The 15,520-nt window shown below is 39.4% G+C and overlaps 1 protein-coding gene across 4 annotated transcripts in view; it reads right to left on the minus strand.

Moving 5' to 3' along the window:
- Positions 1 to 13,522: 13,522 nt before the first annotated feature.
- CRCP (CGRP receptor component) overlaps positions 13,523 to 15,520 on the minus strand; it is a 53,803-nt gene continuing 51,805 nt past the window's right edge. For all 4 annotated transcript variants that reach the window (XM_073884154.1, XM_073884153.1, XM_025864695.2 and 1 more), the window contains one exon: positions 13,523 to 15,178. In XM_073884154.1, the coding sequence (XP_073740255.1) occupies positions 15,017 to 15,178 (162 nt within the window). In that variant the 3' untranslated portion in view covers positions 13,523 to 15,016. The remainder of the gene's footprint in view (positions 15,179 to 15,520) is intronic.

Here is a 15,520-nt window from a genome sequence, read left to right on the forward strand (position 1 = left end):
GTGCCCCCAAATTTCTCTTTTATAAGGACTCCAATCATTTTGGATTAGGGTCCACCCTAAGGACCCCATTTTAACTTGATTACCTCTGTAAAGAACCCTATGTCCAAAATAAGGTCACATTCTGAGGTACCAGTGTAGGAACTCCAAAATATTTTGTTTTGTGGGGGACACATTTCAACCCATAAAATATGGCTAACTCCCACTCAACATCTGAGACAGTTCAAAAGTTTTATTTGTTCTACATAAATTTCTGTGAAACTCTCTCTTCCCTGGAGCAATCTCCATGTTACATGCCCTTCAGTGTGTTTCCATAGTATGTTTGCTTTCCTTTCTCTTGGTATTTATTAAGCAGTATTAGAAGAGCCAGCATATTAGCTTTCAGTGGACTATGCTATGAGTGCCTTTAAAAACAGAGACACTCTAAATTATCTTTGTATTTCATATGCCTAGAACCATTTTTGGAATGATACTACAATCTATATTTTTCTAAATCTTAATTTACCCTGGTCACAGTATCAAACTAGAATACCTTTAATATTTTTCAAAGACATACATATATATGTATATATATGTTGCATATTAATAAATATACAGTTTTACTTTTAATATTATTTAGGCAAACAATATAGCTTATATTCTAAAAACAAATTAATCAGAATATTGAGATTTATATTCCTAAGTAATAAGATTTCAATCTTTTTTCTTTAAAGATTTTATTTATTTATTTGACAGAGTGAGCACAAACATGGGGAGCAGCAGGCAGAGGGAGAGGGAGAAGCAGGCTTCCCGCTGAGCCAGGAGCCCAACGTGGGGCTCGATCCCAGGACCCTGAGATCATGACCTGAGTCAAAGGCAGACGCTTAACCGACTGAGCCACCCAGGCACCCCAAGATTTCAATCTTAATTCAAGGATATATTCTCTGTAAGTGGTTTTCAAAGTACACACAGAGCAGTATGACCCTATTCTGGAGGAAATCTGAAGCATGGCTGGTCTGATTGTATTGGAATGCATGCCTATCGCCCTACCCTTTTGTCTGATCTTGAGATCCATGAGTGGGCTTCTAAAGTTCTTGGTAATTCAAGGATTGAATACAACAGAGTGTAAAAATCACTAATCTAGGGGCGCCTGGGTGGCTCAGTTGTTAAGCGTCTGCCTTCGGCTCAGGTCATGATCCCAGGGTCCTGGGATCGAGCCCCGCGTTGGGCTCCTGGCTCAGCGGGAAGCCTGCTTCTCCCTCTCCTACTCCCCCTGCTTGTGTTCCCTCTCTCGCTGTGTCTCTCTCTGTCAAATAAATAAAATCTTAAAAAAAAAATCACTAATCTAAAGGACAGAAAGTGAAGACTCTGAATACATATTGCTTTCTAAAAATCCTTGTTTCCTCTATTAACCAAAAAATCATAATTTCTGAATTTTAGTCTATATTTTTGTATTCAATATTTAACTTTCAGGGCATCTGGGTGGCTCAGTTGGTTAAGCGACTGCCTTCGGCTCAGGTCATGATCCCGGAGTCCTGGGATCAAGCCCCGCATCGGGCTCCCTGCTCAGCGGGGAGTTGGCTTCTCCCTGTGACCCTCCCCCCTCTTCTGCTCTCTCTCTCAAATAAATAAAATCTTTAAAAAATATTATATAGTTCTATACTAAAAATAGTATATAGTTCAGAATTTTAGCTGCTATAATTTAAACCAATGCAATAGTTTCCATTAAACTATTGAAACCATCCAACATGTTCTTGGCACTATGAGAATATGTCTTTTTCTCTTGGTTCCAGGAGGCTCAGAGCCAAAGTGAGTGCTCAGTTTTAACTACACCAATATTTCTGGTTAACAAACCTGCTTCTTCTGCCTTCTACCCTGGCTTTCTAAAAATTTTTATTGGGATAAAATATACACAACATAAATTTACCATTCTATTTTTAAGTCTACAATTCAGTGGCTATATGTACATTCATCACCATCATCTCCAGAACTTTTTCATCTTCCCAAACTAAAATTCTGTCTGAATTGAAACAGCATGAAACAGCAACCCCCCATTTCCCTCTCTGTCTAGCCCCTGGCACCCACCATTCTACTTTCTGCCTCTGTGAATTTGGCTGTTCTAGGTATCTCATAAAAGTGGGATGATACAGCATTTGTCCTTTTGTGTCCGGCTTATTTCACTTAGCATAACGTCTTTAAGGTTCAATCATGTAACATCTGCCAGAATTTCATTCTTAAGGCTGAATAACATTCATGTGTGTGTGTGTGTGTGTGTGTGTGTGTGTGTGTGTGTGTGTATTGCATTTTCTTTATTCGCCCACCAACTGATATTTGGATTGTTTCTACATTTTGGTTATTGCAAATAATACTGCTATAAACATGAGTATACAAATATCTGTTCAAGTTCTTTGGGGGTACATACCCAGAAGTGAAACTGCTGTTTGATATGATAACTCTATGTTTAAACAATTGAGGAACTACCATCCTATTTTCCACAGTGAAAGCACCAGTTTACATTCCCAAAATCAATGCACAAAGATTCTAATTTCTCCACTTCTTCATCAACACTTGTTATTTTCTGTTTTATTTTATATTAGCTGTCTTAATGGGTGTGGATCTCATAGTGGTTTTGGTTTGTATTTCCCTAATGACTAATGATGTTCAGCATCCTTTCACAAGGTTATGGAACATCTGTGTATCTTATTTGGAGAAATGTCTATTCAAAATCCTTTGCCCATTTTTGAATTAGATTTTTTTTTTTAAAGATTGGATTTATTTATTTGACAGAGAGAGAACCAGAGAACACAAGCAGAGGGAACAGCAGAGGGAGAGAGAGACAGGCTCCCCACTGAGCAGGGAACCCCACGGGGAGCCTGATCCCAGGACCTTGGGATCACGACCTGAGCCAAAGACAGACGCTTAACTGACTGAGCCACCCAGGTGCCGTTTAGTTTTTTTCTTGTTGAGTTCTTTATACATCCTGGGCATTAGTTGCTTATTAGATGTATAATTTGCAAATATTTTCTCCATTCTGTGTGGTGCCTTTTCACTCTCTTGACAGTGCATTTTGACCCGTTAAAGTTTTCAATTTTGATGATGATCAACTTACTTATTTTTTCTTTTGTTGCCTGTGCCTGTCGGAAAAAAATCATTACCAAAGCCAATGTCATGCAGCTTTCCTCGTATGTTTTCTTCCAAGAGTTTTACAGTTTGTTTTTTTAAAGATTTATTTATGTATTTTAGAGGGGGAGAGGGCCGGAGGGAGAGGGAGAGAAATCCTCAAGCAGACTCCCCGTTGAGCGCAGTCCCAGGACTCTGAGATCACGACCTGGCCAAAATCAAGAGTCAGATGCTTAACTGCCTGAGCTACCCAGGCGCCCCCAGAGTTTTTATAGTTCTAACTCTTTGATCCACTTTAATTTTTCTATATGGTGTAAGGTAATGCTCTATTTTTATTCCTTTGCATCTGGCTATCCAAGTTTCCCAGCACCATTTGTGGTAAAGATCGTCTTTCCCATTGAATAGCATTGGCACCCTTGTTCAATTGACTATAAGGGTTTATTTCTGGACTTTTTATTCTATTCTATTGGTTTATATGTCTGTCTTTATCCAGTACCACACTGTTTTGACTACTGTAGCTTTGCAGTAAATTTTGAAATAAAGAAGTGTGAGATCTTCGACTTTTTCTTTCTCAGGATTATTTTGGCTATTTGGGGGGTCCCTCAGGATTTCATATGAATTTTAGGATGGATTTTCTATTTCCACAGAAACATCAATGGGATTTTGATAGGGACTGCATTAAATCTGTAGATCACTTAGTGTAGTAATGACATCTTGACATTATTAGGTCTTCCAATCTATGAACAATCTATGAATATGGGATGTCTATTTATTTGTGTCTTCTTTAATTTCTTTCAGCAACATTTTGTAGTTTTCCATATACAAGTCTTTCATCTCCTTGGTTAAATTTATTCCTAAGGAGTTAATTTTTTTCAAGGCTATTGTAAATGGAATAGTTTTCTTAGTATCTTTTTCAGATTGCACATTATTAGGGTATACAAATGCAACAGATTTTTGTGTGGTGATTTTGTGTTCTACCACCCTGACTGAAATTGTTCGTCAGTTCCAATAGTGTTTTTGTGGAATCTACGGTTTTCTACATATAAGATGATGTTATCTGTCAACAGAGATAATTTTACTTCTTCCTTTCCAATTTGGACACCTTTTATTTCTTTTTCTTGCCTAACTGTTCTGAAAAGACTTCAAGTATTATGTTGAATAGAAGTGGCAAAAGTGGGCATACTTTTCTTGTTAGGATCTTAGAAGAAAATGCTTTCAACCTTTCACTACTGAGTATGATGTTAGCTGTGCATTTTTCCCATGTGGCCTTTGGTCGTGATGTGTAATCCTTTTAACATGCTAGTAGTATGCATCAATATTCATAAGGGCTATTGGTCTTTAGTTTTCTTGAAGTGTCTTTGTCTGGCTTTGGTTATCAGGGTAATACCGGCATCTTAGAATTACTTAGTATGTATTCCCATTCTTCAATTTTTTTGGAAGAATTTGATAAATACCAGTGTTACTTCTGTCTTTAAATGTTTAGTACATTTCACCAGAGAAGCCATCTGGTCCTGGGCTTGAATTTTTTTGGTTACTGATTCAATATTCTTAGTTATTCATATTTTCTATTTCTTCATGATCATCTTGTAGGTTGTGTGTTTCTAATAATTTGTCCATTTCATCTGGGTTATTCAATTTGGTGGCATACAATTATTCATAGTATTTTTTTATAATCTAATTTCCATAAAATCATAGTATTATCCTTTTTTCCCTGATTTTAGTAATTTGAGTCTTCTTTTTTTTCTTAGTCAACCTAGCTAAAGTTTGATCAATTTGTTGACTTTTTTGAAGACCCAACTTTTGGTCTGGTTTTTTTCTTTATTGTTTTTCTATTCTCTATTTTATCTGCTTCCTATGCATAGAATGTTTGTGTTGCCCCAAAATTCATATGTTGAAATACTAGCCCCCAGTGTATTTGGAGGTGGAGTCTTTGGGATGTGATTAAGTTAGGAGAATGGAGCCCTCATGAGTTCCGTCCCCTCTTCTGCCACAAGAGGAGAGAGTTAGAAGATGGCCGTCCATGAACAAGAAACACATCCTCACCAGACACCAAATCTGCCAAGGCCTTGATCTTGGACTTCCCAGCCTCCAGCACTTTAAGAAATAAATTTGTTTATAAGCCACCCAGTTTATGATATTCTGTTATAGCAGCCCAAACACTCTAAGACACTGTGACTCTTTATTTCCTTCCTTCTGCTAGCTTTGGGTTTAGTTTGTTCTTTTTCCGCTTCCCAAGGAGTAAAGTTAGGTTGATGATTTGAGATCTTTCATCTTTTTTTTAAATTTAGTTTTATTTTAGAGAGAGAGAGAGAGCACGCATGTGAGCAGGGGTGGGAGGGACAGGGGGAGAGAGAATCTTAAGCTCATGGGGCTCGATCTCATGACCTGAGCCGAAATCAAGAGTTGGACACTTAACTGACTCACCCAGGTGCCCCTAAATCTTTCATCTTTTTTTATGTAAGCATTTATAGCTACATATTTCCTCCTTAGCACTGTTTATGCTGCATCACATACATTTTGGAATGCTGTAGTTTTGCTTCTGTTTGTCTCAAGTTATTTCATAACTTCCCTTAAGATTTCTTCTTTGACCCCTTGGTTTTTAGGGTGTGTTATTTCCACATAATTATGAATTTTTCAGTTCTCTTTCAGCTGACTTCTAATTTTATTCCACTGGAATGGGAAAACATATTTTGTCTAATTTCAATAGTTTTGAAATGTATTTATTTGTCTTGTGGCCTAACCTATGGTTTTTACTGGAGAATGCTCCATGTGCACTTGAGAAAATTGTGTATTCTGCACTTGTTGGGCAGAGTGTCTATATGTCTGCCATGTTCAACTGGGTTTATAGTATTGCTTAGGTCATTTCCTTATTGATTCTATCTGGTGTTCTATCATTATTGAAAGTGGTACTGAAATCAGCTACTATTACTGTAGAGCTGTTTCTCTCTTCAATTCTGTCAATTACTGCTTCAAATATTTTGATGGTTTGTTATTAGGTACATAAATGTTTGTAATTGTTATATCTTCTTGCTGTATTGAACCCTTTCTTAATATATCTCTGTCTCTTATAGCCTTTAAAAAATTTTAAGTCTATTTTGTCTCATATTAGTATGTTCACTACTGCTGTCTTTTGGTTACTATTTGCATGAAATGTCTTTTCCTATCCTTTCATTTTTTTTTATCTATTTGTGTCCTTAGATCTAAAGTGAGTCTCTTGGGAACAGCATGTAGTTGAATCGTGTTTTAAAAATCCATGCTGTCAATATGCGCCTTTTGATGGAGGAGTTTAATCTATTTACATTTAAAGTAATTGCTGATAGGGAAGGACTTACTTTTGCCCTTTTGTTGTTTTCTGTATGTCTAAGAGCTTTTTTGTCCTTCATTTCTTTTATTGCGGCCTTCCTTTCTGTTTAGTTGATTTGCTGTTTTTGTGACATATTCTAATTCCCTTCTCATTTCCTTTTATGTATTTTCAAAATATTTTACTTGTGGTTATCATGGTGATTACATATAACATCCTGAAGTATACTAATCTTCCGTTGATAGAAACTTAAATCACAAACAAAAATGTTCTTTTACAGCTCTGTCTCTCCCCCTTCTCCACACTTTATGTTACTGTTGCCACAAATGACATCTTTGTATAATGGGTACATTAAAACATAGGTTTATGATTATTTTTATGCTTTCTCTCTTAAATCCTGTAAAAGAATGAAAAATAAAATTATAAATCAAAATCACATACTAGTTTTTATCCTTGCCCTTGTATTTACCTTTGCTGAAGATCTTTATATCTTCATACGATTCTGAGTTACTTTTCAGAGTCCTTTGATTTCAATCTGAAGTTCTTTCCTTAGCAGTTCTTGTAGGTCAGATCTAGTGGTAATAACTCCTTCAGCTTTTGTTTATCTAGGAAAGTCTTAATTTCTCCCTCATTTTTTTGTGGTAAAAATATAAAATTTACTACCTTAACCATTTTTAAGTGTATAGTTCATTAGTGTTAAATATATTCACATTATTGTGCAACCAATTTTCAGAACTCTTTTCCTTTTGCAAAACTGAAACCCTAAACTCATTATACAACAGTAACCCATTGTCCCCTCCCCCAGTCCCTGACAACTATCATTCTACTTTTGCCTTTATGAATTTGGCTATACTCTGGGTATCCCATATAAATAGAACCATACAGTATTTGGTTTTTTTGTGACTGGTTTATTTCACTCAGCAGAATAGCCTCAAGGTTCATCCACGTTGTAGCATGTCAGATTTTCCTTCCTTTTTAAGGCTGAATAATATTTCATTCTGGGGATATACCACGTTTTGTTTATCCACTAATCTGTCAATGGACACTTGTTTTGCTCCCATAATTGGGGTATTGTGGATAATGCTACTATGAACATGGGTATACAAATGTCTTTGAGAGCTTGCTTTCAATTTTTGAGTATATACCCAGAAGTGGCCACTTGGATACTGTAGACTTTTGACTGTTTTCCTGAGCTCCCTCAAGCTCATTTTATTATTTTTTAAAAAGATTTTTATTTATTTAGGAGAGCGAGTGCAGAGGGAGTGGGAGAAGCAGACTTACTGCCGAGCAAGGAGCCTGACATGGCTCGATCCTAGGATTCTGAGATCGTGACCTGAGCCGAAGGCAGACACTTAACCAACTGAGCCACCCAGGCGTTCCCCGCCCCCACCCCCCGACAAACTCGTTTTAGCTACCTTTTGTTTTCAATGTCTCTGTGAGAGAACAAGAGCTTAGAACTTCCTAGCCCTCTGTTTTGTTGATGTCACTATGGAATTTTTATTCTCAATGCCATAGGAAGACTTCCAGTTTTTGAGCTGAGGATACGATGTAAAGAAAAAGTACTTTAGGATATTAAGTACAGGTGGTATACAATGGATCAGAAAGTAAACAGGGCGCCTGGGTGGCTCAGTTGGTTAAGCGACTGCCTTCGGCTCAGGTCATGATCCTGGAGTCCCGGGATCGAGTCCCACATCGGGTTCCCTGCTCAGCGGGGAGTCGGCTTCTCCCTCTGACCCTCTTCCTTCTCGTACTCTCTATCTCTCATTCTCTCTCAAATAAATAAAAAATTTAAAAAAAAAGTAAACAGTGGAAGCATTAATTAACCTTATTTTGCAGGCTCTATGTATCTTGAGGCTTGACTTTGTGGCCCAACTATACAGCACTGATCTTGGCATATACTGTGTGCTCAACAAGCCTTTGTTGAACTAGATACCCAAAATTATAGTAGTTGTGACTGAGCACAGAGTCCTTAAGGCAGCCTCAATAGTGTGTGGTAGGTAAGGCAGTCAAAACTAAACACACTCCATGAGGCTTCTGTATCATGCTAGTGGGGAGAATCTCAGCCAGGATTGGGCATGCCAGCTCTTGAAGCATTTATGGAAAAATCCCAGATGTCCTGCAGAAAAGTAAGCCACAGGCAGGACCTCATGAGGAAGGTTATTGGTGGGTAGGGAACCCTCTTCTCCCTACTCCAGAAGCATCTAAACAAGGGGTCAGCAAATCATAGCCTGTTGCCTGATTTTGTGGTTTTACTGGAACACAGTCACACTCATCTATTTATGAATTAACCACAGCTGCTTTCGTGTTGTAACATCAGAATTAAGTGGTTGTGACAGTAATCTTATGAACTGCCAAGGCTAAGGTATTATCTGGTCCTTGCTGAACCGTTCTAAACAATAGAGTGAAGTCTAAGGGGCTAGAGGCTGCTGTAGATTATCAGATTTAATAAGGGCCCAAGATGACAGACAACTAAGAACCTGACTGATAAAATTTAGTAGTCACCTTTTCAGGGACAGAATGGTTGGAGGGAAATAGGTTTCAACAAATGGTACTAGGACAAATGGATATCCACATGCAAAAAGTGAAGTTGGACCCCTTCTTCACACCATATACAACAATTCACTCAAAATGGATTGAAGACCTAAATGTATAAAATGTCTAGAAGTTACAGAGGAGTAAATATTTATGATCTTGATTTAGGCAATGGATTCTTAGATATGATACCAAAACCAGAAGGAACCAGAGGAAAAAAAGGTATGCTGGACTTCATCAAAATTAAAAACTTATGTGCTTCAAAGACACCATCAAGAAAGTGAAAAAAACCACTAAAAAAAAAAATGAGAGAAAATAATTATTTATCTGCTAAGGGATTAGTATCCAGAAAATTAAAGAAATCTTGCAATTCAACAATAAAGACAAACAACTCAATTAAAAATGGGCAAAAGAGGGGCGCCTGGGTGGCTCGGTTGGTTAAGCGACTGTCTTTGGCTCGGGTCATGATCCTGGAGTCCTGGGATCGAGTCCCGCATCGGGCTCCCTGCTCAGCGGGGAGTCTGCTTCTCCTTCTGACCCTCCCCCCTCTCATTTGCTCTCTCAAATAAATAAAATCTTTTTTTAAAAAATGGGCAAAGGAAAACAAGGAGACTGATACTACATGACTTCAAGAGTTAATACACAGCTACAGTAATCAAGACAGTGTGATATTAGTGAAGGAGTACACAGAAAAATGGAACAGAACAGAGCCCAGAATTACCTAAACAAAGAGAGGCAACTGATCTTTGACAAAGGATCAAAAGCAATTGGATGGAGAAAGGACAGTCTTTTCAACAAAGGGTGTTGGAGCAACTGGATATTCACATGCCAAAAAAACAGATGCAGACCTTACATTTTTTGCAAAAAAATCAGTCAAAATGAATCAGACCCAAATGTGAAATACAAAACTATAAAACTCCAAAATATAACATAGGAGAAAATCTAGGTGACTTCATGATGATAACCTAGTTTTCATGATGACTTTTTAGGTACAACATCAAAACCATGATCCATGAAAGAAAAAATGGACACATTGGACTTACATTAAAATTAAAAACTTTTGTTCTGTAAAAGACTGTTAAGAGAATAGACAAATCAGGGACTAGGAGAAAATATTTGCAAAACACCTATTTGATGTTTTGATGAAGGCCTAGTATCCAGAATATATTTTAAAAACCACTTAAATCTCAACAAAAAGAAAACCACCTAATTACAAAATGGGCAAGAGATCTGGACACTCACTAATGAAGAAATAGATGGCAAATAATATGAATATCTTATATCTTTAGGGGATTGCAATTAAAGCAACATGATACCATTACACACCTATTAGAATGGCCAAAATCCAAAATACTGATACCACCAAATTCTAGTGAGGACATAGAACAAAAGGAACTCTGATTCATTGCTGGAAATGCTATAGTCACTTTGTAACACAGTCTGGCAGTTTCTTACAAAACTAAACCTACCCTTACCCTATGAACCAGCTATTATACTCCTTGGTATTTACCAAAATGAACTGAAAACTTCTGTCCCACAGATGTTGACACAAATGTTTATAGTGGCCTTTTTTAAAACTATTTATTTATTTGACAGAGGGAGAGAAACAGCAAGAGAGGGAACACAAGTAGGGGGAGTGGGAGAGGGAGAAGCAGGCTTCCCGCGGAGCAGGGAGCCCGACGCGGGACTCGATCCCGGGACTCCAGGATCATGACCTGAGCCGAAGGCAGTCGCTTAACCAACTGGGCTACCCAGGCGCCCAGGCTTTTTTGATAATTACCAAAATCGGAAGAAATTAAGATGATCTTCAATAGGTGAATGGATAAACAAACTGGTACATCTAGACAATAGAGTATTATTCAATACTAAAAAGAAATGAGCTATCATGCCATGGAATGACATGGAGTCACCTTTTTTTTTTCTGGTAAGATTTTATTTATTTGTCAGAGAGAGAGAAAGAGAGAGAGCACAAGCAGGGGGAGCAGCAGGCAGAGGGAGAAGCAGGCTCCCTGCTAAGCAAGGAGCCTGATGCAGGACTCGATCCCATGACCCTGGGATCATGACCTGAGCTGAAGGCAGACGCTTAACCGACTGAGCCACCCAGGCGTCCCGACACGGAGTAACTTTAAATGCATATTGCTAAGTGAAAAATCCAATCTGTAAAGGCCACATACTGTAGGATTCCAAGTATATGACATTCTGAAAAAGGCAAAACTATGGAGACAGTAAAAGTATCAGTGATTGAAAGGGATTTGGAGGAAGGGAGGGGACGAACAGGTGGAGCACAGGGTGTTTTCAGGGCACTGAAAATATTCTGATGATACTATAATGGTGGAATACACGTATTTGTCAAAACCCATTCTATGTATGCATTACTGCACTTTCTAATGTACAACACAGAGCGAACCCTAACGTAATCTATGAACTTTAAGTAGTAAAAGTTTATCAACATTGGCTCATCAATTGTAATGAATATCCACACTAATGCAAGATGTTAGTAAGGGGAAGGGGGGGGGGGGGGGTGGGGGGGGGCAAGGGCCTCTATAGGAATTCCCTGTACTTTCTGTTCAATTTCTCTGTAAACCTAAAATTCCTTGAAAAAAGTCTTCTTCTTTTTTTTTTTAAGTGCAAAGGATTTCAATGAGCATTTCTTCATTAAGTGGCCAGTAAGGACATGAAAAGATGCTCAACTTTAATAGCCATTAGGGAATTATAAATCAAAACCACAATGAGATAGCACTTCACAACCACTAGGATGGCTAGAATCAGTAAGAGGGACAATAACGAGAGCGAGAGGTTGGATTCTGTCACGCACTGCTGGTGGGAACATGATATGGTCCAAGTGCTATGGAAAACAGTTTGGCAGTTCATCAAATAAACAGAGTTATCACATGACCCAACAATTCCACTTTTAAGTATATGCAAGAGAAAGGAGAACATAAGTCACATTTTGTACATGAATGTTCACAACAGCATATTCATAACAGCCAGAGTAGAAAAAACCCGAATGTCCACTAACTGAGGAATGAATAAACAAAAGTGGTATATCCATTCAATGAACTATTTGGTTCAGCCATAAAAAGCAACAACATATCTGAACCCTGAAAATATGCTAAACGAAAGAAGTCAGATACAAAACGTCACATTCTGCAAGATTCGATTTATATGAGATGACCCGGATAGGCAAATACATAAAGTAGAAAGTAGATTTTATGTAGTAGTAGAAGTAGTAGAAGGTAAATTTTATGGCATGTAAATTATATCTTAATTTAAAAAATATATAAAAGGATCTCTAAGCAGTTTTACTTCTTATCCCATTTGTTCATTGTGTAATTAAAGTTGATGATTCTGTTCAGAGTATGTGATCTGTTTTATAGTTTACTGAGAAATGATTCATGTGCACAAGTGGGTGTTAAATTACTTTTAGGGGAGAAAATGATTTAGCAAAGACTATTCTGGAGCATTAACTTACTTCTCACTAGGGTGTAAGTTTTTGAGAGCTGGTATACAATTATTAATTAGGGAAACGGTACCCATTATTTTATGAACAAACCCTGAATAAATGGGAAGTCCTCTGAGGTGGCAGTAGGTCATACTGTAACTTTTTTAAAAAAGATTTTATTTATTTAGAGAAAGCGTGCATGGGAGGCGGAGAGGGAGGGACAGAGAGGGAGGGAGAGGGAGAATCTCAAGCAGACTCCTTATTGAGCACGGAGCCCAACATGGGGCTCGATCTCACGACCCTGAGATCATGATCTGAGTCAAAATCAAGAGTCTGACGCTTAACCAACTGAACCACCCAGGCGACCTCATACTGTAATTTTTAAGCAAAAGGGGGCAAGGGAAATATTTGGGTAAACCTCTAACTGGGAGTCAATTTTTTAAGAGCTCAGTGGTATCTTCTTGATAGATAACTAAAAAAATCTTCCTGTGTCAAAAACTAGGGCTTTCCCCTAAAAAAAAAAAGGTGAACTGAGATTCTAGGAAAGTCTGGAATAACAAACAGACACTGGCCAACCTAAAAATATATCTAGCTACAGTAACTGAGCAAGACACCGGCATTAGTGCTCCAAACTCTGCCTCCCTCACCTGTCTGCCCCAGTTCCCCTCAGAGCAGCCTCTCCTAGGGTGACCAGACACTGGGTGTCAGCCTCTATATGGGACATAATTCAACTGTCAAGTACACATTCAGTAACATTCACAGAGGCCAAGGACAACAACAAGCACATGGATGTACTTTTTTTCTTTTTAAAAAATACAACAGTCATACGGTCAAAAACTAAAACCACATAGAAGGATATAAAATGAAAAGTAAGATTCCCAGGCTCCCCTGCTCTCCTTCGCAGATGTGATACTGATTAAGTTTCTTGTGCAAATCATCTTATTTCTGAAATGTTACTAATGTGACAGGAATATTATACAGAATATGTTCCTTATCTATAAAGCTTAAGTCTTCCAGAGCCTGCCTGCCTTTGTCAGAAACTGAGGTTAAATTCAGGTCCCAAATACAGAAACTTAAAATTTTCTTGCAATCTGAAATAGATGTTGGACCTAAATAGGTTCAACTTCTTCTTTTAACAAAAAATTCACACATTTTACCTTTTAAGCCAGATTTTATTTCTTTCTATCCATGGCAAAACAAACTCTTCAAAGATTTATACAAATACCAAAAGTTGGCAGTCACTTGGAAACAATCATTAATTAGATTAATCCATTAAGAAAATGCACTGAATACACTCAAGGTTAAAATGAAACAGTGACACAGGTATGATGCCTTGACAAATAAATCAACGGTTCTTGGTAAAACTCCCAATACTGAAGAGAGATATAAAAACAAATGCCCTGCCAATTCCAGTTTTGCCTGTAACGAGGTCTCGGCTGATCCTCAGATAATAAGGTTAAGAATGACATCACTGTAACTGGCAGGGGTGGTGGGGAGGTTGAAATAACCTGGGAATTGCAAGGGTGTGGGAAGTAATCCAATTAATAGCAACACCGAAAATATGTAATCTCACAACAAAATGAGTGCTGATTTGGAAAGTTAATGTCTGTGGGCATTTTTTTCCCCAAAGGGGGAGCAGAGCGAATGTGGGAAATTAATTTTTAGCAATATTCCTAGGACCTAAGGCAACCACACGTCTGGAGCTACTGAACCCTCCAAAGCCTCAGTATCAACAAGCTCTTCACATGGTCATTGTCCTAATATTTGAAACTGAAAAACGGATGCAGCCTTGCCATAGCCAACAAATTCAAATTCCTACTAATCAATCTCTGGTTCTTCATATCCCATCCCTATTTGTGCCCTTTCCAAAGATGCAAACAAGCTGCCCCTTGTGCAAGTGAAGCTCACCTAGGCTCAAGAGGCGGAGCGCGCCCAGGGCTCCTATCTCAGGGCAGGAGACGGCAGGTGATTGGAAAGGCAGCCGAGGCAGGACTTCCGTCGCCCCCGTCCGCAGTCTGCTGGGCTGCTTTTCAACCGGAAGGGGCTGGCGCCCTAACATCTCAGACTGAACAGTGAGCTGGTAAACAAGAGCCCTGCCAGCAGAGGGAAGGAGCCTGCAGAAGGGTTGGCCAGGCGGCTCTTCTCTCATCTTCGATGTTCTCTAGGAAAAGCTTCCTCTAAGGTGAGCCAAGTTCAGCGGCTCCTGACCTAGAGCAACTATGTGCCGCTCTGGGAGTTTCTAGCCACCTCACCGGATTCTCCTCACTCAGCTCTCGCCCCAACAGTGCTTGGCACCCCTGTCTGGGAAGCTCCTAGGGAAGCAGATGAAACTCATTAGGACATAGCCCATCAAAGGCAACACAAGTGTTCCACCAGCTGTGTACGGGGCCCTGCCCGCCACTGAGGCAAAGGCCACAGAAGAAATATTTTTACCAGAGGGCTGCACAGTCATTGTCCTCTTTGACTCTGTCTTCCTCTGTCTAGCTCTCAGCCCTGAAAGCCTCAGTCTGTCTTCACCATGTTTCATCTCCCAGAGGCACAAGCACTTCTTTTTAGCTTATGAAATCAGGCCTGTTGGGGTAGAGGGTAAGACCAAATGAACAATCCTCTGGACGGCTGGGAAATGGCTGCTGGGCTTTTCAGCTTCATGAGGCGGTTAGGCCGGCTGGGTCCTCTTCATCCATCGTCACGTCATCCGTGTTTTTCTTCTGTTCAGCCTCTGGCCCTGCAGGCAGAATGCTTGTGACGGTGTGAAGGAGGGCTTCGATCTGCTCCTCTGTGAGCCGTTCTTCACTCTCTTCTACCATCTGCAAAAGAAAACCTCTAAGAGTTACAGATGAGCCGCACAGGCGGAGTCCACCTCACCCTCCCCACCCATGTTGTTCCCAGTCCGCTGGCCTCTGGCATGCCGAGCTCGGGGGGCCTGGTTCCAGAGCCCCCTCGGGTCTCTGGGTCCTCTCCATCCTGGCTCCAAGGGAGGGAGAAGCCAGCTCCAATTCCTATGCGACTGCTCAAAATGGGTCGGGGCACAAAGCAAGTTGCAGGTTAGCATTTTTCTTCAAAGAAATAGAAAACCCAGGGGCACCTGGGTGGCTCAGTCATTAATCGTCGGCTCAGGTCATGATCCCCGGGTCTTGGGATCGAGCCCC

This window comes from Callorhinus ursinus, unplaced genomic scaffold (genome assembly GCF_003265705.2).
Source record: "Callorhinus ursinus isolate GAN/ISIS: 27379988/994484 unplaced genomic scaffold, GSC_fseal_2.0 scaffold55, whole genome shotgun sequence".
Classification (NCBI taxonomy): domain Eukaryota; kingdom Metazoa; phylum Chordata; class Mammalia; order Carnivora; family Otariidae; genus Callorhinus; species Callorhinus ursinus.